Below are 25,165 nucleotides of genomic sequence, written 5' to 3'. Positions count from 1 at the left end.
TTTACAATCAGTCATGGTACAGCACGGCTTCATAACACGGGCAAGATTGATGACTGTGTGTGAGCTTAAGAAATACTAGTACAGTTCTGCCTGACTTGAAAGAAAATACCAGCGCTGTAACACATTCCCAAGAGAGACGCGTTTCAGAGGCTTGTGGAATGAAGAGAAACGGTACAAATCAAAGGGGTTAAACATTGTCTCTTCTTCTGCTCTTTGATAGATCGAATTACAAATTCTATGTTGATCTTGTGAAAATGGTGTTATTTTTTGTGCTCTATAATCCTCTGAGGAACCTGCCTAGGCTTGAGCACATGTTTGAAACAAAGCTTGTATGTATGGGCAGGCAATACGCAAGCATCAGATATCTTTCCTGGAGGCATTTGCTTCTTGATGCTTAAGCTAAAGTCCTGTCATAAACAAGTTAATTGCTACTTTGAAGTGATGCGTGTGTTAGTTTGCACGTTAAAGAGGACTGATTCTTTTTGATGCTGTTTACACCTTGTATCAACATAACTTTATGGTGATCAGACCTCGCTCAGAATTTCACTATGAAAAACTAGGTTTTAGATTGGGTTACGATTCGGAGGTGTTCAGAGAGACTTTACCACGTCTCGACGAAGTTTAAATGAAATGTTTTTCTAAATCTGCGCTCAGTAATGTAAGTGCTGCACTTTTCCGCAAATGAATGTCCATTGAATGTCCAGCATTGTATGGCATATGGTTTACCCTACTTCTCTGTCATGTTTAGACCCCATCCACATGTATCTGTTTTTTGCGTTTGTTTGTTTTTTTTTACCCAATTTTAATCCCACGTTTTAGATAGCCAGTTACTGCCCCTTTCACATATAATGCTCCCGATACATGTGCGACCAGCCGGGGCTGGGCTCTTATAGAAATGCCGCTGATGCCACTGGGTTCCCAGCTCTGATGTATCGTCTAGCAGACGCTCATGTCAGCCAGCATACATTGATGTGATGTTGGGAGAGATAACCTACCCAGTTTAGTTTGTGCTTTCTCAGACTCTGGCTGTTGATGGTGGGCAGCATGATATTCTCAGGCATGGGGCAGCGCCTGAGTCCGCTAGACAACTCAGGGCCATGTCCGGATATTTTTTTAAACATAGCTTTTTATCTGCATTTTGGCTTCCGCCCACACACAGACAGAATTTTAGGTTACACTTTTTCATTTTTACTTTTTCATCACACCCTGACATCCTGTGTTCACATTTGGAAAAAGCTACAAAACAGTCCCATTTCTCTGTCTGATCAGGAGCATGAAGGTGATAGAGACAGATAGAGTCGATACAGCAACATAAAAACCCCTAGACACATGTGCTTCTATTTATGTGTATTTATGTCTGTTTTGGACATTACACTGCTTCTTGGTGAATTTCACATCAAACCTTTTGAAGTGTTGGCATCCCCTGCTGGGCTGGCATGCTGACCTGAGTGTTTTAGAGACATTTTTGTGTTCTTTTGTTGGCAGTGAGATTTTTAGAAATATTGCTAGAGACGGTAAGAAGATCCTTTTTTTTTTTTAAATCATATGGGTACATGTGGTCGGAGTCTTAGATATCCCATATTCGGTAGTGGTGATGCAGAAACCACAGCAGCTGCAAGACTTTCTTTACAGCTTTCTTTACTTCTTTGTTTTTATAGGATAACAAATTATATACTGGCAGTGATAGATCACAAACCATGTATTGTATGTATCTCCTGGAGGTAAAACAGAAATAGCATATGTGTATTCTTTGTGCAAATCAGAACATGTGTGGTGTAATGCGTGTTAGTGCAAAATGTTAACTGGAATTTAACCAAAGCTTGTCCAGATAGGAATTGGATACAAAACACATTTAAGGTGTAAACAAACTCTTTGTTTGCTCAATTTAAAGGTTGGAATATGGTTGTGTTTGATATTCTTTTTTATTGTTTTTCTAGAATTTGCACTATTGCTGTGCTTGGGTGACATTTGAGGAGGATCTCTAGGTTCAGAAATTGTGGCTGTAGACTAACCTGCTTCTGTCTTGATACTTGACTTGCCTTTTTAAGGATGATAAACAGGCCAATTAGGAAAAATCAATTCAGGGAATCCAGTTGGACTACAAGCTTTAAATTATTAACGTGCCTTCAATCGTGTCTGATGTGCTTTTAGAGCCAGATCTTGTAAACAATGTTGTACACTTGTATATTTCATGCACATACACAGGTTTTTTTGCTGTGGAAATGTAAGCGCCAAGAAAAGAAAAGTGCATTTAACTGTGTTTGTATTTAGTTTCAATTCAATTTGAATTTAATATTTAAAGAAGTCAATCTGTAGCATCATCAAATTAGTGAATACTTGGATATTTCCCATCTGGATATCAGCACCATCAGCAGAGTGCCTGATGAGATCTCTGCATGTCATTTAAGTGAAGGCAAACAAACAGAAAGAATAAATAAACAGTCATAATAGCTAGTCTAGACTAGACATACTAATAAATCATTCATATCGGTGCAGTAACGATGAATTGTCTTCTCTATTGTACTGTAAACCTAATGCAGTTCATCTTTCAACCTTTTAGAAGAAATATGAATTTGCTCATAAGAGTTCGTCCATTGCAACAGCATCTGGCAAACCCTTCTAACTGCTGTATGTAATAAACTATCATCAACTTGCACTAATGTGGACTGAACTGACAGCTTGTTCTGTTGCCTTTGCCACCCCACCTCCCCCAACCTTTCATGTAAATACATTTGAATGCAAATAATGAAAGCAAAATGTGTTCCTGTTAGCCGGTTATTGAACTGAGCGTTGTCAATGTTGTTTTAGAGTCATTCAGATCCTTTTATCTTTATTAAACTGTACAGTATTTATGTAAAGTTCTGTTATGGCATAATTGAAACCCCATTTTTAATTTGACATTGTTTAAACTGTAAAAGTGCTCGAAATCAATCGCTTTGCATGCTGTTGATACAGCAATAGTAATGGCCTATTTCCACACAAAATGGATTGATACACAAAGTTCCTTGCACTGTTTTGATAATGTAATCCCATGATATGTGAGCAAATGTTGTTGAACCAGCAAGTGCACCGAAACAGCGGTTTCTGTAGGGCTACAGGAGCTGTCAAATACTTAATGCATCCAGTTTGAGTGCCAGTCCCACAATCATTCTTTTTAGTGTGCTTGCTGTCAACTTGGTGGTCTCAGTGTTGCACCTCAGTGAATTTTAGATAATAAACAGAGAGGACACTTTTTAAGCCAGGCAGGGTCAAATAGGAAGCTTCATTCTTTTCTGGTGGTGTTGGCTCATAAAAAAAGCAGAATAACACATGAGTGGGCTTTTTTAATTTCCTTGGGACACAATTCAGCATGTCTTATTTTTCTACCCTTACTACTCTGAACTGATTCTGAAGCAATAAATACTGATAATGCCAAAAGAAAAATGTATGTTCTGTTTTTGTTGCAATGTCCGGTTCATCCTATAAGTTTAACTAATGAAGGATTAATGACTAATGATATTTTCCTTATTTATGACCTACTGAACCACTGTGGATCCTTGTAAGGAAACTTTCCATCGTCTTAATCTATTGCTTAATGGCATAATTGATCTTGCTCGCATAATAATGACTTGTTGATGCTGGATAATTCACGAGAGGATTATTTTTTTTTATTCCATCTGACAACACTGTACGCCTTTAATCCTCAGCTTTAATGCCTGAAAAGGTCCCTTGCTTTTCTTAATAATGCACAAGGGAGGACATCAAAACTTTAATGGGAACCAGTAAAGATTTCGACGTCGACACTGTTCACTTGGGCAGCTTCATTAAAATCGGGATTAAAAGTTCACCCTTTATGATTCGCTGTATTAGAGCAGCGTTTAACGCGCTCAGAAAATGGAACAAATTAGTTTTGAAAAATGGAAAAACTGAGGTTTGAAGACACTCCTGGGAAAAAAGCTTTAAAAAGAAGCTAGACTTTAACGCGTAGATTAATACTAAGTTAGTAAGTTTAATGCTTTATTCCACTTTGAAATAATAATAATAATAATTGCAACAACAACAACAAAAACAATAATAATAATAATAATAATAATAATAATAATAATATTAATAATAATAATCACAGTATTTGGTTAATGTATGAGAAATATTTCATGTTTACTTCCCATACCTTTATTTAAATCTGAATTTGCATTTTTACTTTTTATTCTTTAGCTGTAAGATTTTTATTTGTTTATTTATTTATTAATTTATTTATCTATCCACCCTCAAGAACAACGCCGTTTCATAGCAACGCTCGCTCCTGGTGACGTGTCTCGCGCATGCGCGGCGCCGCGCTCTTCTGTCAGTGATGCTCGAAGCGCAGGTGAAGGAGAAACACATACAGGGGGACCTTTAAAAAAAAACAAGCACTATGATGGCGACTGCTGCGGAGGAGGTCTGCGACAGTCGTTCCATCACAGAGAGCAGTGCAGCTTCTGTGTCTTTCAAACTGGCACGGAAAAACCAGGACAGACCCTGGACTCTGAGGTTTATTTATCTGCAGTGCTGTGAGTATGGGAGGCGGCGCTCTCTGTGCTTCTGCTAATACGGTGTTGAGCCCAGTGTACACGCTTCACCCCACAGAGACACACCGGCAAATGATCACCTTCCCGAGAACCGAACCGAACCGAACCGAGCTGTCGAACCAGGTAGCTTTGTTATGGATAGAGGAGGAAGAGAGACATTTCGTCATCCTCAGCCCCACCATCCCTCCTCCGTGCTGCCTGGGTGGTGTAGACAGTGCTGTGTGTGCAGAGGTCTACGAAATGACTGTGGAAACCTAGCTAGCTATTTAACTCGACTGCAAGCCCTAACACTGCACATCACATGCATCAGTACAAACGAGGCATTGGATTTTAGCTTAAACCTTTAATAAAGCTTTCCTAGAGGAAGCCCAGTATTTACAGTCCTGCATTAAATCAGATCAATTGAGCTGCTGGTGGAAATTATATAAATCCATACAGTGGCTGAAGTGACTTTACTGCAAACAAGAAATGAATGCCTTCATTTTATTGTATTTATGTTCATTATTTATTTTTAAATTAGTGTTTACAAATAGAAATGCAATTTCCACAGTTTTCAGTAACCTAAAACTTGCATATTGTTATTTTCCTAATGTGGATTTTTCCATTTTTAGTGATTTATCTCAAATTGGAATTGCATAAACATAATCAAACATTGATTTTATTAAAAACAAAAAAACAACAACAATGAAATAAGTTAAAAAATCAGGCTTAACCACCCTGCTGAAAAATCCAGCTCAAGACCAGCTTTTGCTGGTAGCTGCTTTTGGATGGTCTAAGCTGTGTTTTAATGGTCAGGGTAGTTGAAAAGCTCGTCATACAGGCGAAAACATACCCTATGCTGGTAAGCTTGCTGGTTAACCAGCTCTTACATGTACACTGACCAGCAGAATGTATGTTGCATTTGATTTTTGTCATGCTTGTTCATGCTGGTAGACCAGCTTCAGCAGATTGACCTGGCCAGGCTGGATTTTTCATCAGGGGACCAAGCAGTTGACCAAGGCCATTCTGAACTAAGGACTCCAAGCACTGTTTAATCTAAGCACTGTATAATGTTTTTTTTTTTTTTTGCATTATTTCACCTCAAATAAAAGAAATAGCTGATAAAACTAATAGCAAATAAATACATCCCTTTGGCCTGACTCATGCTCGTCATTATGAGAGGTCAAAAAGCCTTATGTTAAAATATTAATATTATAGACAGTTTATACTTTACTAACAGATGCCGCAGAAATGGGTGGTAACCTTACTGAATTAGGCAGTGTGGAATTTTGTAATTACACACAAATCAATCAATCACTACAATCAGATATTGTGTTGATTACCTCTTTTAGAGATAGAACATGTATTTTTTTCTGTATTATAATATTTCATTCAGAAAATGTATCAGTCCAATATTAGTTTTATGATATTTAACAATGAAATACAGTGCATTTCAGCATTGATTTTTGTGTCTGTCCACTACATGGCAAAGTGTGTGGCACAAATCTCAAAGCCTGGAGCACACTACGAATGATACAAATATAGCCCATTTGCAAAAATGGCAACGAGTGAAAACCCTTGGCGTTGTGTGAGATATGCTCCGATATTCAAAATCCTGCAGTGTGTACCAGGCTGTAGTCCGAATAGCAGCTGTACTGTAATGTGCTCTGGCACTCAGTGGATCTGTAGCTGAGCAAGCTAAGCAAAGGTTAAAGATCTACCCTCACAGAAAAAAAACATAATTTTTTTCTCTATTAGTTCTTCCAACACCATCTACTTGACTGCATCCTTCCGATTTGAGTCATCATCATCTAAATCATGTTTCAGTGGGGTTTCAGTCAGCAAGATTTGAACAGAGCTACTGATTTTCGGTGGTGTTTGGCCGTTTGTTCCAATCATATCTTACGCCGACCTGCACCCTCTATCCTTTTCTCCGCTTCTGGCCTACATTTCAGCCTGCACCAACTCACTACTCATTCGTGCAGTGTTCTGTCCAGCTTTCACTGCGCTGTCAATATCCATTATCCTTAATACTCAGAAATCAATTCAGCACCCCAATAACACAAGTCTCGAGTCACAAGGCTTCATTCATCCATCTTATCACACGAGCACATACCGCGAATGCCAAGCCATCACCCATTAATGAGCTGTATTCGGAAACGCTTTGTGGGGGAACTGCATTTTTCCGCAAAAGTTGGGTGGCATCTTAATTAAATAACTATGTAAAGATGTCACTAGAGTGGGCAGATTGCCAGAGCAACTGATATGAGTGTCATTAAAGCTCCATTATGGTTACTTTGCTTCCGCTCACATTGTCATCAATCATCTTGACTGTGAGTGTAATTTAGAGTTCCCAAAGGACAGGCTTCTTTAGGGTAAGCTACACAATCTCTCTCTCTCTCTCTCTCTCTCTCTATATATATATATATATATATATATATATATTCTGTATTTACTGCATTTTGTCAGTTAATCAATTCTGTTTATTAAGGATCTGAAGAAAATAGCAGACAGACCCCAAGTTACATTACTTTGTAGCGCAGTTGCTATGGAATCTCAACATCTGACCATACCGCCAGTGTGATGCATAATACTGTACTTCAGGTATATTCCTTCTTAAAAAAAAAAAAACATTTCTCATAAAATGAATAATTCTGCTAAATAATTCTGAAATTTTAGTGAAATCAGTAAATTCTTCACTGCTGTTTACTTTTTATCTGAAGCCTTTTTTTCTCTCCAGTTTTTCGGACAAATCAAGGAGGAAAAACATGCTGATTTCTCACCGGCTTTCACATTCTCGCACATCTGTAATTAATCCCTTCGAAAACATTTACAATGTAATTGGAAAATCAGATGCTATCTGTGGTGTCAGCAAAGTCAATTTCCAGTTCTCGCTTTTCTCCTTTCCTTCGTGAGTGCTGCTCTCTTTTTTCATTCAGCAGCTAATCAGCAACATCTTATTAATATGCATCAAAGCAGGGCTGCATCATTTTTGTAATTAGGTCAGAGGAGACAGTGTTTGGTGAGAAAAAATCGTAGTCTTAAGGCTGTGTGGCTTTCAAAACAAGCATTTCTCCTTTCATATACTACTCCTATAGGCTTGCATATTGTGTAAAAAAGCACCACATCTCACAATTTCTGGTCCACCTAAGAGGTTTGTCTGGGGTTATGGGCTGAAAACAGTTGTCATTTATTTTGTACATGGCCCTTTCTTATGCCTGAGAATAACACATCTGTATTTGTTACTGTGTCTTTAAGACTGGGAAATGAAAATCATGTATGTTGACACACACACACATACTGGGAATTTAGTTCTGGCCATTAGTGTTTCCCTAGTTCTATAGCAGTATACAGTGTACATATAAGTTACAGACAGTGAACCATATGTACAGTGTAAACTGTATATGAACAATAAGCAGTAAAGAGAGAAAATTAATAATAAATAAATAAGGGACTGCCAGATTTATATTAGGTTATAGGCTTTTGTCCGACAGCGATGATATGCAGACAATGGCCCATATTTATCAAATGTCTCTGAGAAAGAATGCTGATCTGGGATCAGTTAAGGTTCACTATATTCAATGAAACAGCTGATGACAGGTGATCTTAGATCAATACTTTTCCTCTGAGATGCTTCATAAATGAGGCAGATTGTACTAGAGGTGGGCGATATGATGGTATTTCATCGTATTGTGATGAGTTTTGTTATTGTGATACACAGTACACAATATTGAGGATGTAATCAGTGCTTAAAAAACACTGGTCAGCTGGTCACTTTTAACTGGATGAACTGCAGCACATTTAGAACATAATAACAAAATAATTACTATGTTCAGTACGGGACAGTATTTGAACAGCAGTTTTTAAGAATTTGTCGCTACAGATGCATTTTGTCAGCAATCATGGGTATTGTGCTAAATATTGTGTATGGTGAAAATGTCTTTAAATATCGTAATGCAATATTTTTACCATATTGCCCAACACTTGATTGTACCTACTATTTACAGACAAACAATACACACTAAATAATGTGTGTGAAAGAGCAAACAACAGAAGTGAATGACAATGAAAAGATTGGCTGTCCTGTATTTTGGTTCACTTTGGCATCCTTACGACTTCAATGTAAATGAAAGGGGCTAACCTGCTCTACTATCAATACATGAATATTTGGAAATGTTTTTTTTTTTTGTGACCTGACAACAAAAATGGCTTGTTTTTGCTGCTTAATTTTCATAAATTGTGAGCAATGTTCACAAAAAAGTGAAGAAAAATGAATACATGCACTTTTGCTCTCTCGCTCGTGCTCTCTCAGAGCCACAGATGCTGTTCAGGTGTGGATTTCACACTGTACAACAGCAGCACATAAAACGACACTGTCTTGGTTGGTGGTGTGTACTAGCACATCAAGCAATTCTTGTTACGGATGTAAAAAGTTTGTGTTAAGAAGGTTTTATGTAGGTCGATATGTAGTGTTACTGACATCTTGTTTCATTGGAATGCAGCGCCAGGCAGCGCTGTGATGAACAGTGAGGTGATAATTTTGAGTGTGCTGTGTGTGTATTAGAGGTGGGAAATATGGTGACGTGTTATTGGCATTGTCATAAATTGCATCTTAATACCCAGTATTTCTTTAAAAACACTGAATGACTAATTGACTGACTTGTCATAAAATGAGAAATTAGAGAAATTCTGTAAACACCCAGCTAAGTCACTGGATAAACTGCAGATGAAATGTCAGCCAATTAATGAACATTATTGTGTTTTTATTATTATTTTACGATTGAATTTAGCAAAAATCATTCCACTCATTGTTTTCCTAAACATTTAGCATTTAATTGATTAAATATAGCCCACATTTTTGCTGGTGAATTTATCCTCATATATCCTCATATCTCAAAAAGTCATCCTTATATTCTGTGTTGTGTTTTAAGGATAATGAAAGTGTTGTAATCTTCTATCACCCATCATTAACGTGAACCTTCTTTTCTCTCTCCACAGACTTTCTAACAATTGCAACAATTCTGGGAACAGGAATTTTAGGCAAGTTGGAATCGAGCACAAGCATGATCATATCCGCCTCATTAAAGTGGTTAAAGCAGCTACACATACGGTACTTATGGTTGAGTTGATGTCACTGAGAATACAACTTTTTGGTTTGGTAACATACCGGTATAGTAAGTCTTGTAAATAAGGCTGGTCCATTTCACATGCTAACTGCATGTGACTGCATGTGTTGAGTGGCCAAATGAGAAAGCCTGACCCTTCCCTAATCAACAATCCACATCAGGTTTAGTGTACAAATGATCCCCTGCTGTGGCAGCATAGCACCTCATTATTTGTTATTTGCGTAACCTTACCTAAATTTTGTATTGTGACATTTATGCAAATGTTTGGGCACCGGTCAGATGACCCATGTTGTTGACTTTAAGTGAAAATAAGTGAAAAAAATCTTTTCAGGAAACTTAAATGCGCAATTTCTAGTTTCTAGTTTCTAGTCTATAAAAAAAAAAAAAAAAAAAAAAAAAAAAGAATAGGTGTTTTTATTAACAGCGGTGGCCATACATCTCCAGAAGACTGTCTCTAAATGATAAATCAAATCATATCAGGAGACGCAACTGGCGTGAACCCCTTGAAAGGGAACCAATAATTGAAAAAAAAAAAAATACACTTGGGCCGATTAGGTATTGCTGATGATTAGGCTTTCTTAATCAACCACTTGACGTAAATGGAAATTCATATGCCGTCCTAATGCTTGTAGTGGCAGAATAAAATCTACGTGTGCAGACATTATCATTAGACAGAAAGTTAAACAAAATGTCTCTGTGAGCTTTTCACTAAGACGGTGTTCTCTTTTGCTAATGATATATTCCGAGTTTTATGAGCTGTGCAGTAGCAGATATATATATTTATAAGAGAGTGCAATTACATGGTGCAGTGAATTTAACTATTCTGTTCTCAATAAGATTTAATAGTTCCTAAAAAGGCATTTCTCATTCTTCCCTCTGTCCCGGTTGAAGTGCTACTTCTAATATGTTCCTCTCACCATAAACGAGAAATTGGCACTATGAAGTGACTTAATGCTTAGATCTTCCCTTGCCAAGTCACACAGTTGTACATCATCGCTGTGTACGTTTTCTGGTAAGGTCTGAGATTAGGGCAGAGAGTTCTAAAGTGACACTCAGGATGTGATGTTCACAGGACTTCCAGTCACGATTGCTCATGCAGGACTGGTACCCTTCTTGGTCTCCTTTCTTACTGGCTTCTTTATGCAGGTAAGAGCAATAATTAAGTATTATTGATTTAACTCAGCTCAGATTGCCAGGATCATGCCCCCATCTACACCTCCAGCCAGCATTTAGCTCATGCCCAGTGATCAGGCTCACTGGAGTGGGCTTTTCATCATGCCCACCCAGCACACCTGATCACACTGTGGGACAATCAACCTGCCTTTAAAAGCTCTTCTCCAACACACACCGGTCTATTTTAACTAGTTTCTATGCAATATATATCTGTGTGTTTTGCTGGTTTTTGATCCCCATGTTTTTTCTACTGGTTTTTGACATCACTCTTGACTCAATAGTTCATGTCTTTATTAACAGTGAAGATTTGCACATGTATCCTGTAATCCCAAATAAATAATTATAAGGATCCAAAGTGCCTTAGGTGAATCCATTTTAATCCATTCTTCATCAGTCCCTAAACAAGTGGAAATGTTTGATTAGAAACTAAAGACAGCACATTATTGGATTTCCGGATTTTTCTTTTTGTTTCTTTCTTTCTTTTTTTTTTTTATACATATTTTGTATCCTTACTAACAGTTCAGCACTATTAAGTCAACATTTGTTTTATTTGGACAGTTAAAAATGTCGTTCAGCATAAAAAGTAACGCTGTATTCCATTTGAACTGTTTTTTGATGTTGGTCTAAATAGGAAATTTCAACTGGTTTGCCCCAATAAGTCAGATTTCCTGCTTGAAAAGTTGGGAGAGCGTCACCAACACCTGAGTTTAAAATCCAAGATGGCTGCACCTAACATTGGCCGTAGTAAAAGCATTAGTGTTATACCATTTTATAGCACTTGTATATATTTGTGTCTCATTAAATCAGTTGTACACACAGTACTGTCCTCCTTTGTCTGTGGACTTGTTTCCATGGTGTTTGGAAGTGTAAAATACTGCGTAATGCATTGTTATCAAATGGTATTGCTAACAGTGCTAACCTGGGACATAAAAAGTGGGACATATTATGGATAGATTCAGCAAAAATCACTGATAATAAAATAATTGTCAAACCACTTGTGGTAAACTCAGGTCTTAGCTAACTGTTTTTTGGAATGGTTTGGAAATGGCGTTCAGTTATCAGAATGTTTAACTGGAACACAGCCAACTCGTTCCCAACTCTGGCAACCAACTTCCAAGGAATATGGAGCACAGCATAATTCTCTAAATTGCATGTGCTGGTAACTGAATCCTTGGGGCAACGTAATATCTTATCAAGTGAAATCCTCTTAAATCTAATATATCAACTCTAAATATTTCTCATTTCTACATATGAGGTTATTAAACTTATTAATAATGTATTTTTTTCCTAAGTAATTTTATCAACTGAATGTCTGGAAGTCACTGACAGATGCTTTTGCTTGATATTTCTTGACAAAAGCTGACAATTATCTGCTATTATCTGCTTGAGTTATGCAAAAGTATCTGCCAATAGAATAGAAGACATTTTCAGTAGATACAATCACTTAAAGTACAAATGTGTTTATGTAAGTTAATAAAACCTTGGTGGTTCGTCTGTTCAGCCTTAAAAAAAAATACTTCATGTGGTAAGAAGCATCTGAAGTGGGGTTCAATTGCTAAGATATCATTTTTGCAGTGGACTTGTTTGTTTTCTCCAGGCTCTCCTCATATACCTGTTTGTGGATTTGCTGCAGCGATGTCGTGTTGCGCAGATGGAATCAGTAACGGTACGATAAAGCTGACCTATTCGGCTGAACTCTGCCTTCTTGATACATTAGTAATAGCTGGAGTTAAAATAATAATGGTAGTTGAACAGAGTCTGCATTGCCTATTGCAGAGCGTGGAGACGGAACGAATCTTAATGCAGGACGTCAGCCTAGAGGAGCCCTCTGCAGCTGACACTGAGGAGGGAGAAGAAGTAGAGGATGTGGAGGAAGCAGGTACACTGAGAAAATGCAGCGGTGTTCTACTAAATCATACAATACTGTTCTGTCATTCACCATTCACTGCTGTGTCAATGAATTTAGAAATGATTTCAGGTAGGCATGAGCAATAACGCTGTATACCAATATGAAGTTCCGATATGAAGCCAGTATGAGGCCAGCAAATGCCGAGTAACATGAGACCGACCGCATTTTTTCATTGAGGCATGGAGGGATCATTTTATTCTCACTCTAGGAGGTCTTTATGTGTGCAAAGCACCTCATAAATCCTGCTTGTAATTTACTCATTTGTTCATTTATGGTTCATAGCCAGTTCACATGCATAAACTGCAGATAAATGAGCATTATGCTTCATTTATTGGGTCTCTTTTTGCTTAATACTTTATAACTTGTAGTAATGTGCTGTTTTTTATTCACGTACATGTAAACTGTACCGTTCAACCTTTTGCTAATAATTGCTGTTGCTGTTTTTCCGTAATGAACTGAATCCTCAATTACAAGGAGATACAACACATTTTGAACGAGTAATTGAAAATGCAATATAGCCAAATCAAGTCTATTACATAGAGCATAAAGCTGTGAGTATGGACGTGAGCAAAGACCAGTCATGTGTCTGCATTTTGAATGTTATTAGTCTGATGGCACTTCTAGAAAGACCAGCCAGTAGATATTTGCAGTAGGCTTGCGCTGAGAAAACACTGCAGGTGCACCTGGAACGGCCTCCCGAGACACCTGCATGGCCGATGACAGCATGAGCTGAGGGCAATAACAACTACACCAAGGTTTCATGCTTCTGCGGACAGAATGACCAGGGAGTACTCGAAGGAGATGACAGGATCGCGGCGAGGACCTATAGTTCTAAGGATGTGCAGCAACTCAGTCTGGTTGTGATTTAGCTTCAGGTGGTGGGCTACCATCCATGATGAGATGTCAGACAGACATGCCAAGAGCATCGCACACAGTATAAAGCATTATACTATAAGGCCAAGTCAGAAAACACAAGCACACATACACTACATGTCCAAATGTTTGTGGACACCTCTTCTAATGAACGCATTCAGTGCACCTATTGCTGATGCAGATATGCAAATGCACACGCACAGCTTACTGGCACCATGCCTAATACCAGGTGTGGGCTAGAGGGGTCTAAATCTCCCCGGCATTGAGTCCAATCCAATACTTTTTGGATGAGCTGGGGAGTTGATGAGGGGGGATGAGGTCGAAAATCTAGTCGAATCTAGTCTTGGACCTGGACAGTAGAGGCAGTTGCCTCTTACCCTTTATTTTGATCTTTCTATATTAAAAAAGAGTTTATCCAGCTTTTTTGGAGCAACTGCCACTACTGTCCAGGGAAGACTTTCTACTAGACTTTGAAGCATTGCTGTCAGGATTTGATTGCATTCAGCAATACTTTTAGGATGACTTGGGAGTTGGGGATTAGAAGGAGAGGCGATCATCCAACATCCTGACCTCACTGAATGCTGAACCTTGTCGCTGAAAGCAATCAAATCCTCACAGCAATTCATTTGTCAATATAATGTTTTTCTGTTGTGGTCTTTGATGGAAACTTACATTAGCATCCTTAGAAGTGCCTCTCCGCCACCAGTGTGACCACAACCCAAATCTGTGTCCTTGAGCTTGGGACATTAACAGATCATCAGGGCTTGGTGTCCACAACACTGCGTGCCTTAATTGTGGCTGGACTGCGCCTGCAGCGAGGCAAATGTTTGCTGTCAATTATAGACCCTCTGGCATTTTTATGCATTTCCATAAAAATCGACTTCAGAATTTAATAGCAATTTCCTAATTGTTGCAGGGTGCTTTAGCTGAGCACAGATCCAGATTATCTGCTGCCTTCCTTTGAAGAGGCTTGATTTGTGTCTAAACCTTACGGTCAACAGAGTATCAGTGGAAGGCTTTGAACTATTAAAAGTATTGAGATAACATTATCGGGCAAGTAAATGTTAGGGTATCTACGGGTCATTTGATAGTCTTGAAGTTCCTAATGAAGGAACTTAATCCTTTGACTTTGGTGTCAGTGTAATGTTTCGCTGTGTGCAGATATTCGCTAAACATCTCTGTTTACAGACCCAGGCTCTGCGGTAAACACGGCTCAGCCGCTAATTGAAGGAAAACATATTTGCGTTTGTGTTTTGTCTGCTTCTCTCCCCATCCTCCACGGCTACAAAGCTCATAATGGGTCTTGCGTTATGGGGAAAAGTTCCACCAACATCTGAGGGCGTAGCAGGTCGCGGTCGAGGCAGCTTGACGTCTGACAGGGGAAGCAGATGGCGACTGTACTGTTATTTCATTAAGAGGTCCGAGGGGAGCATTATAACAGGAGCACAGGAGGCACGACTGAAATTTACCAGCAACGGCACTAACTGGGCTTGGACGAGGCCCGTGGAGGAGGGGCATTAAGTCTTTTTGACATGCCACGGAGGGAGTAGTTAGCTAATGAAGACGAATGATACCGAGGGAAAGGGCTACCCTGTCAGAAGGAGGGCTGGATGGTGGGGGTAGGGGTCTGTGAACGTCATCACAGCTATCCCAGCTATCACTGGACAAATGGACAGCCTCTCCAAGGCCCTGCCAACTCATCTGATGTGCAGCTTGACAGCAAGATATCATTTATGGAGAGCTTAAGGAAGCAGAGAGGCTGAAAATGATAATTAGTGGGATTGGGCAGAACTACCCGTACGTTCTACCTCCTAGGAGCTTCAACACCTGTTTAGTCAATTTGTAAGCTAAAAAAAGGTCAAAGCCAGGTTGCGGAGTTAACTGCGAATGCCCTCGTTTTTAAAAGGACTACATGAAAGATTAAACGGAGCGCTTGTAAAGTCTGGCATTGTTGGAAGACAGACTAAACTTCTGGTGAGTGAACGTTTGATCGTGTATGCGCAACCCTGTCTTTGATCAGTGCGCTTGCAACAGTTGTAACAAAAACACACAACTGCGTTTGTCAAATTTGACAGACTGACTTTGGAAAAGCCTGTTTAGAAACAACCAGACGATCTCGGTGTATCTCGGAAGATAACGAGTCTAGAACATCAAAGCGACGACTCGTTTCTGTTGGTTTCAGCTTCATTTCCTGTCCCCTCACGCTACCGCCATACTAACATTTGACATTGCCCCTTTTTCCGTCTCTTGACCCGGCTTGCGCGCACAGTAGCCGGCCTTGGGTTGTTGCGCAAAAAATGCAGCAGCAACGTAATTCTGATTCACAGCGAAATAATGCCTCGTGTCCACATTTCTGAATAATTCACCTCGACAGGTTCATAGCTCGCCGCCTCAGTTCTCTCGCCGGCAGTCCATATTTAAGGATGACTGTATGTGCTGACATGTTAATTGAATACAAAGTGCTGGGCGCCTGCTTGCCAGCCATAAATCAACTCGCAGTGTGTCCACATGGGGAGAACTCGCCAGCTACTCCGAGCTCTGTGGACACGGCGTCCGTGCAGAGCAGAGCAGAGCCGAACGTGGTGCTCACGCAGGGAATCGTAGGTACTCCGTGGCGCCATGCATCGTTAGCATTCAGCTGAATACTTTGAGCGGTAACAAGGTGTGAGGTTTCCATAAATAAAGCTTCTAGTCTGTCAAAGCAACTTGCATGAGCTGTTAACAGCGTCGTCAAAGCTTAACACCGCCGTGCTTTGCCAAGTCTGGATGCACGCAAATAGAACACCCTTGTAATTCATCATTATATTGCATAAAGTTTCCAGAGACTTCTTACAGTCACTTTGAAATGCGGCATATTGTTTTGCGGCGTGAACTTCAGAGTGCCTTTTCTGTTCAAGGAAATGGGATTTCTGTTATGGCTTTGCTTCAGAACAGTTCGGCGAAATGATGGCCGTGGCACTTCATTTGTTAGTGCCGCGCAGTTTGCAAATCAGCAGTTGGATGCGGTTTGAAGCCACGTACTGAATTAACCGGGAGAATGCCGTTCAGAACAGAGCGCCACTTAGCATATTCTTCTCTACGCTTAATGAATGACTTCAAGTGTGAAAGAGTCAGCATTCCATCAAGGAAATCATTTTGGACGGATAAGCAATTTTTTTCCCTAGTGAGTGTAACTATAGCAAATGAGCAATTTGCGCGACTCTTTATTCAAAAACAGGACGGCTGAGTCAACATGAATGCGTTATTTTATTTTCCTCCTCTGTGATTGTTGTTTCACTCTCCAGACTTGTAGTCTGGAACCCATATGAAACGAGACATATGTTTACGACTAATTTAACACACTCACACACAAAAAAACCCCAATGGATTTACAAAATGTGTCGTAAACAATTTCTGACCTAAAGACTGTGTCGGTGTTACTCGGGTATTCGCAGAAAGAGGTGGCACTGAGTGTACCTGCAGCCCTGACAAAAACACTGCAAGCTGCAGTACTGGGAGGGAATAGACTTTGAATGCTGTCTGCAATGTCAGATATATCCCTCTATATATCCCTCTAAATCCTCATCAACCCGTCTTGTTCTCCACTGCTTTACGCCTTCACCACACAATCAAGGTGCCTTTCATGCTGCCCAGCCTATTATGCTCGTAAAACCCTTGAAATTGATAACCTATCTGCATTAATGCACTTTTAAATAAAACCTTAATGCCAGAGATTTGCTTTATTACTGCCCGCCGAGTGTGTGCAGACCACTGTTTTCTGTTGTTGGAGTCGCCGCTTAATTTATATGCCAGGTTGACAGTGTCATCAGATATCTTTTGCAATGGCCCCGATATTCTATGATTCAATTAGGTGTTCACGCTCTGGCTGCACGGGTCGCCTTGTTGGAGTTTGATAAGAAGCCTATTAAAAAGAAGGATGTCTCTGAGCGGCAAATGTGCATCTGCTATCTGCTAAGTATTGTAAGAGTGAGTGCGGGTTCCAGAAAATGATATACAGCAGATCTTCATTCATCACCGAAGGACTGTGCAAACAGCATTAGAATTTTTATTCTTTTTTTTTATTATTATTATTTTATTTTTTGGTGCAAAGCGCACCATTTACTGAGACATTAGTTGCAAGCAGAGCAATTACCTGCCAGCCTGGCTTTCGGTTTTTTGAAGGGAATGTGGAAAGTGGGTAGCGTGAACATGCTATGTGTGGCTCGTTTTGTAATCACAACCTGCAGAGATAAAAAGAATTAATTACTGCACTGAGAATTACTGTGCTTCATACCCTGAAAGCACACTGGCTTAGTCATATCATACATATCCTGTAGATATTCTGTGCATTTTCATTTTCCATCCTTATGTACTGCCATTTTCACGAGGTGAAAGTTGTCACCTTGAATTGATTTTGTGCGCTTAATCTGCTTGATGAATGAGTGGAGATTAAGTTTGCGAATTTTTAGAAACTTGAGAATGTGAAGGAGAAAAAGAATTGTGTGTAAATGAACTATTAAAGCACCTTTCAGAAACTGGGTTTTGAGATTTAGGAACTATAAGGTTGCTGGGCTTTTTAACCAGAAGGCAGTGATATGGGTTTTCATTTTAAATTCAAAGGTTCATGAAGTGCGGTGAGTGTAAAAAGGTAAAAGTTTAGGTTATGCTTTTTTAACTATTACCAATGTTAAGGAGCAGAAAATTCTACAAGCCGATAATAACATGTATAATACCAGTATATTGTGGCTGGGAACGTCCTGCTAACTGCACAGTGTAACTTTGGTGAAGCAGACAGGACAGCGTTCACAAGAACTGCATAACGCTGCATAACCAGAGTCATGCTTTCTTTCACCTTCAGCGTAGTCTGTCTAAGAAATTAAACCCAACCTAGGAGCTGTATAAATACATACAAACCAGACTTTACACCCTAAAGTTTGTCAGCATATGAGTTCGGTTCTATTTGAAAAGATCTGCATCTTTGTGCTTCTATGTATGATCTGGTTTTCTGAACAAATGTTTAACAGGAGAGATGGCTCATCCTCTCTGCAGAACTGCGTCCCTTTCACCTTTGGGGGCTCATGTTTGAATGCTTTTCGGTGAAAATAATATTCCCTGTTGTTCTCCTCCTCTTGTGCTGCAGGTAGCTGCTTGTGTGACACTTCAGAATGGTGAGTGGACGTTTGTGAGGGTGTATAAAAACAGTACTGAAAAGGGATTTTTATTTTGGTGTTAAAAAGCTGTCATCACACATATGTTACTACCAAAAAAATGGCAACAAGTCTGCAAAAGCACTGTGTGCAAGTTAGTTTAGTGCATTTCTCTATTTTTCTGGTGTCAGTGGATCATATTTTGAGTTCAGTGGATTGTGTTTCAGATTAGAATTGAGAATGATGGTGGTTGCTATAGTGTTGCAAAGTGGTTGCTATGGAATCCGAGTTGTTATGGTTTTGCTAGGTGACTGATGTGGTATCCTAGGTGGTTGCTAAAGTGTTCTTAAGTGGTTGCAGTGGTATCTGGGAGACTTGCTATTGTGTTGCTGAGGTTTTCATAGGTGGCTGCCATAGTGTTGGGAAGCGATATTATAAATGGAATATATGATATTTCTGGCTTGCAGAGCCTGGATATCCCAAACCCAAAATTTTGTCATCAGTAGCCCGGGGCTCTAACCATTGCCCGAGTGATTGCCAAGGGTGGTACCCTATGTGGTTGGTAGGATGTGACTTGTGTATTTGTATCCTCGTGACATTAGAAGGATGCACAAACCTTTGCACCCCATTCATTGGATACAAATTTGAAAGAATTTGCAAAAATGGAAGAAGTATATACATTGGATAAGATTATATGGCTTTGAAATTCGCAACCATAATGATAATAAAAAGCCATCAATAAGTAATAATAATCATAATAATAATAATAAAGTGCAATAAGTGTATTGAATAACAATACATTCAGTGCCTGAGTGTGCTTGCAGTGCATGCCTGTGTAAAAAAGCCACGCTTGCTGCTAGCAATCATGTAACAGTCCCATCTCTATCTAGTCACTGGTTATTTCCCAGTAAAGTAATTGTTATTCTCAGCAGTTGTTATTCTAAAAATAGTGGTGATCAGAACACTGCTGGCTGGCAACCCAGGCTCAGTTTCCCAAACGTGTTGTAGCATTAAGTAGTATTTAAATGGTAGAGAGGGTGTTTAATGTGATGCTTGCTTTGCTATTTAAAATTTGATGATTGTGCTAGGAGCCTTTTGGGAAACACAGCTGATATATAATAGATCAGAACATATTTAAGCAAAATATTACTGAAATATTAATGGGCTCGTAAAGAATGTTAGAAATAAATGCGGAGCAAATAATTGACATTATTTTCTGTGCCACCACAGTATGTAGCTGTTCAGGTCTGTGCATGTTTGATTCAATGTTATTGCACTTGTTGAATAAAAAAACAGTATAACACTATTAAAAAGTACTACACACTAAAAACCCTTTAGAGGAGTTCATGCTAGACAAACACAACCAGTGAGTCCTGGAATGAGACATATTAGCCCCCTTAGGTTGGGTTATGAGTGTGAGCCACTGATGTAAAACATTGTTATTGTAGCACGTCCTTGAATTATGTGTGGTATACCTAACAATCTTAACGTCAATTGCAGATGAATTGTCTGTTAACATGTTGCAGTTGACAGCACTTTTTTTTTTTATTGACATGAAATTCTCACCAGATGTCGGTAACAACCCCTCCAATCCACACATGAAAAGAAGTCAAACCATAGATGGCTACAAATGCAGTTATGTGTAATAATGAGAAATGACAAAGGGAAACGGATTGAATATGCTTACTGAAATGTATTATTTATTTAATACTTCGTACAAAAGCCTTTGTTGGTGATGACAGCTTCAATACACCTCATGTATGGAGAAAGTAGTCGCATGCATTGCTCAGGTCAAGGTTGTTACTGACATCTTGTGAGAATTTCATGTCAATAGCACCTTCAGAAATATATTTACTTAGAAAATTGGTGACGCCCTTAATACTTATTTCTCCCTACTCAAAAATGTGTACTATAAAATTATTCTCATGTTAAAGGTTCGGTTACATGTGTTTGTTAATTTGTATCATGATGGGGTTGGTTTTGTGTTTAGATCTACCAAGTCATCCTGTGATGTTGTGATTCAGTTAAACAGAGGGTGCCTCATATTGGGCTCCCCTGTCGCCAGGACATTGAGAGCTTGACTCGAATTATAATTATTGGTGTGCAGAAACTGACAAAACTAAGTCTGGAGGATCAGCCTGTGTCATCGGTTAACCAATAAAGCAGTCAGACCCTACACCCTTCAAAACGATTCTACCCAGGTTCTGTAGGCAAATCAATAAGTATATATGGAATGTTTAAATGGTTCTTTGGATGATTTAATGGTTAGAGAAACCGTTGCACGTTTAGCACTGGAAAATGGTTCCGCTATTGTTAAAGTATGTGAAGTAAAATACGTTTTTTGGCACTATGTAGAAGCACTTCCCTTAATTAATTAAAAGTTTTAAAAAAGATTGATTATTCATTGATTTTCCACAGCCAATAGACTCATAGCAATAACTGTAAACGTTTAAATGACGATTATACGCCTGCCTGGACAAGGAATCAGAGGAAGATTCCTCAGATTTTTTGTTTTCATTTGAGTGCCTTTAATTACAATGCCTGGCCAATAATAGTAATTACATTTTCCCATTCATCAACCGTAAGTCAGAGAATCACCAATAAATCAAGCAGCTCTGCATTACATTACATTTGGGATGTTTGACCACCCAAAAACCAGCCAACTGAAGGCCGAAAAGGCTTATTGGTTGAAAGGTGAAAGGAGACTGGCACAGATTGTTCAGATGAAGAGACAGATCACAGTTAGTGAACTGACAGCCTGGTACAGCGCTGGTCCAGAAAGACTTACCAAAGTGCACAACTACACATATATCGAATCTGGTAGCCAGTGAAATCCTCAAGTTCCACTTCTTTCAGTAAAAAGTGAGGAAACGGTGGCTTTAGATGCTAAAGAGGTGGGAAAAAAAAATGCTGAAGCATGGAAGAGTGTATAGAAAAAAAGCACATGACTCTATGCATCCATCATGCCTCGTGTCAAAATTGCAGATGGGTGATGATGTGGGGTGTCTTTTCATGCCACACACTCAGCCTTTTGATAAATGCGGAGCTTCATTTGATTGTCACAGAGTATCTGAACGCTGTCAGTCAGGTGCATCCCTTCGTGGCAGCAGTGAGCCCATCTGCAAATGTTATTTTCAGAAGGAAACTGTTTTCAGCAAGATAATGCGGCGTGCCACCGTGCCAGGATTAATTAACAGAGAATTCAGCTTAATGCAATCACCAGATGTCAGTCCAAGTTTCACATTTGGGATGAGATCAAATAAGCTTGTTGAATCACATGAACGAAAGGACTCATGCCATGTAAACATTCCAGAGCCTTTCTCTCCCTAGTCCATGCCGGCCCTGTGTGGAAATTAAGCTGCCCATTTTGAATTATGAACTGTTTCAAGTTGAAGTTACATGAATGGATGAGGATCCATTTATGCTATGACCGAAATAGATCCCAACTCCTGTGTTAGTTTTGCACTATATAGAAAGGGACTACTTACTTAGGGTTACTACTTAGTTCATTAAGTACATAAACTGGATTCTAAATGGAAGTTAGTAAAGCATTGTGCTGTTCATGGAATAATCTTTGACCTTCATGTTGCTTAGAGAAACATAAACCTTCCATTAGCAAACTACTTACAAAAATATCAGAAAATTCACACCGTCCAGTGGCTCATAGCTATCTCTTGCCTATTGGCGCAAATGTCATCGGCTCCATTCGTTCCACTGTCTGTTGCTTAGTCTGTTGCTCACATTCAGCTTCACATTCAACTGTAAATTAGTAGTGCATTGTGGGAGATCACACTGCCCTCAAAAGCATGTTCGAATTCCACTTTACAATTTGGGCGCTGAGAGAAAAATGGCCCCCATACTTATATTAGTGCCCTAAAATGTAAATAGGGATCCATCACCAGTCAGAATAGAGGTCATTTTGAACAATGTTCCAAAGCCTAGGCTGCAGTCGAGGTAGGCCGCATTTCTTGGCCGCTACCTTATAGAAGGCTGTGGGCAGTGGTGGCTATGCGGTTAGAGCTCCGGGCTATGGATAACATGGTTGTGGGTTTGATACCCTGGCTCGGCAAGCTGCCACTGTTGGGCCCTTGAGCAAGGCCCAGCGCCCTCTGCTACCCAGTTGGCTGCCCACCGCTCCGGGTGTATGTGTGCTCACCACCACGAATGGGTCAAATGTGGACATATTTTGCCTGTATGAGAAAAAAGCTACTAAGAAGGAGTTCTCATAAGACTAAGAGTTCTACAGAGGACTCACCCTATCTCTAAGCTGCAACATAGGCTTTAAACCAGCTACAGTAAACAGCCTGTTTAGTTTAAAGTAGATTTATGGTATGCAAGAATTGGTATTCTATGCTACTTGGCTCCCTCTACAGTTACAGAGTATAAATCACTTTTACACCACCGCCATAAATACAAAGCACCATTGTTGAGAAGCACCATGTCAACTGACAGGGGACAGTCATTTTACAAGATCTTATATACATATGAATTGGGCTACGACTTGTTACACAGTTGTCGCGGTCTCGTTCATGCTCCACCAAAGTTACATAGTTCAGTTAGCAGCGTTCCGGGCCTAGAGTGGCAATGACAGATATGCTATTCACTAGGGGTGGGCGATATGGTCAAAATGCCTGACACACAGTTAATGTAGTAAATATTTTGACATGCAGTCAAAAAGTAGCACTAGGGTCTCTTAAAAACTGCTATTCAAATAGTCTACCCCCACTGAGTGCAATGATTTAGATTCAATTCAGTTCAATAAAACACATTGTCATTATACTAATATAGGGTTGTTTGTACAGTACAATGAGACACTGTTAGGCTAAATCTCTGGAGCAGATTAGGTAGGACATGATATAAACAATAAAACAAGAACAATAGACAAAACATGAGACAGGGTGCATGGACAATAAATAGACAGACAATAAATACAAAATATACAAATATGTGCATAATGGCTGGGTAAGTAAGGTGCAAACTAAGTTACCATACTAAAAGTAGATAGATATGTTATGAAAAGTAAATGAAGAGTAAAACAGGGAGTTCAGGAGTGCATGCTGAGGTAGACCCATCTGGTGTTTTAAATAGCATCACATATGTAATAACACATTAGTCAATGTTCTGTACTGCATTGGCGATGTCCATGATACCCTCAGAAAAGCATACAGTGCATCACGATAACAAAATTGATCACAATTTCGATAAAGTATTGTCATATTATATAATATTGCCCAGCTCTTACTATTCAGTGTTCCATCAGCATGACTTTAAACCTGTTATTTTAAGGTAAAATGTCTACATGATGTTGCTTGTAAGAATGTCTGGAAAGGTTGAGGATAGACAAAGGTGAAATAAAAGTGAATTATGAGTGTAAATACATATATAAAGCCACACAAACCTACTTACACATTCGTAAGTGGACCACAAGGACAATTGTAGGAGAAATGTAGGATATGGCCCCTTTAAGAGGGTGAACGGAGATGCAGCACGATATTAGCAAAGCACTCTGAAGTTTTGTACACATCGTGTGTGCCACTGAGAGCAATTACTACCATTCTCATTCTCATCTCATAGAGAACATTTCTCCAGTACATTCAGTACTTATTAACTGAATAAATGAATTAGATCTGTAGGAACCGTGGAACCATACTGCAGTGGCACACGCAGGCTTTTTTTTCCCTCTTTTCTTCTTTTAATTAAATCTCTATTTATAATAGTCCTGTTATTCAGTGCTGCTTTAGCTCTGGTTTGTTTCTTTTGCATCCAGGCAGAGGAACAGTTTATTCGCTAACTTTTTGGGGTCGTTCTCATGACAGGACATAATAATAAATAAGCAAAAAAAAAAATCGAACAAAAGACTGGAAATGACGACGACTTGACATGACTTTGCAGATGCAATGACAGTGTGTCTTCCCATAGGGTGCATCAACAATGATTATTTGTCATGTCTCTCCATAGTATCTAGACACCCTTCACATTCTCCCTTCAGGCTTAATGTCATCCAGCTTCCAAGCCGAGAAGTGACAAGTGCTCAAAAGTGATCGTGTTCTTTTTGGTATGACTTTTTGTATGCATTTTACACGGTGTGTGTTGCACCTGTTTTGGGAAAAGGTGGAGCAATTGTTCATTTTTTTTTTTTTTTTTTTTTTAATTGTGGGGCTCCATCTGGGCAAAAGGGCTGTGTCTTGTTTGCAAGATTTTTATGTGACATCATATGAGAGCCATCTGTCACGCTGATGACCCACGGTGTCCAGAAGTCATACGTTCTATTAGTAGCCTGTGTTAGCTAAATATTAGATTAGCTCCAATGCAATAGGCTCATTTCTGAGAGCACTTTAATGAGAGTTGTGGTCTTGCAGTACTGGCAATAGCTATCAGCTCTGAGCTTTCACACTCCACACTGGGTTAACACTTCCCGTGGCATTTCTGGCT

General features: G+C 39.4%; 1 protein-coding gene across 3 annotated transcripts in view; it reads left to right on the top strand.

Annotated features, from left to right (window-relative positions):
• Positions 1-4,337: 4,337 nt before the first annotated feature.
• Positions 4,338-25,165, top strand: part of LOC140537673 (uncharacterized) — a 138,514-nt gene continuing 117,686 nt past the window's right edge. For 2 of the 3 annotated variants that reach the window (XM_072659830.1, XM_072659828.1), the window contains exons 1-5: positions 4,338-4,529; positions 9,525-9,566; positions 10,725-10,798; positions 12,423-12,491; positions 12,602-12,704. In XM_072659830.1, the coding sequence (XP_072515931.1) occupies positions 4,394-4,529; positions 9,525-9,566; positions 10,725-10,798; positions 12,423-12,491; positions 12,602-12,704 (424 nt within the window). In that variant the 5' untranslated portion in view covers positions 4,338-4,393. The remainder of the gene's footprint in view (positions 4,530-9,524; positions 9,567-10,724; positions 10,799-12,422; positions 12,492-12,601; positions 12,705-25,165) is intronic. The other variant, XM_072659829.1, reaches the window with a different exon arrangement.

This window comes from Salminus brasiliensis, chromosome 17 (genome assembly GCF_030463535.1).
Source record: "Salminus brasiliensis chromosome 17, fSalBra1.hap2, whole genome shotgun sequence".
Lineage (NCBI taxonomy): Eukaryota > Metazoa > Chordata > Actinopteri > Characiformes > Bryconidae > Salminus > Salminus brasiliensis.
This window is presented reverse-complemented; position numbering and strand designations above follow the sequence as displayed.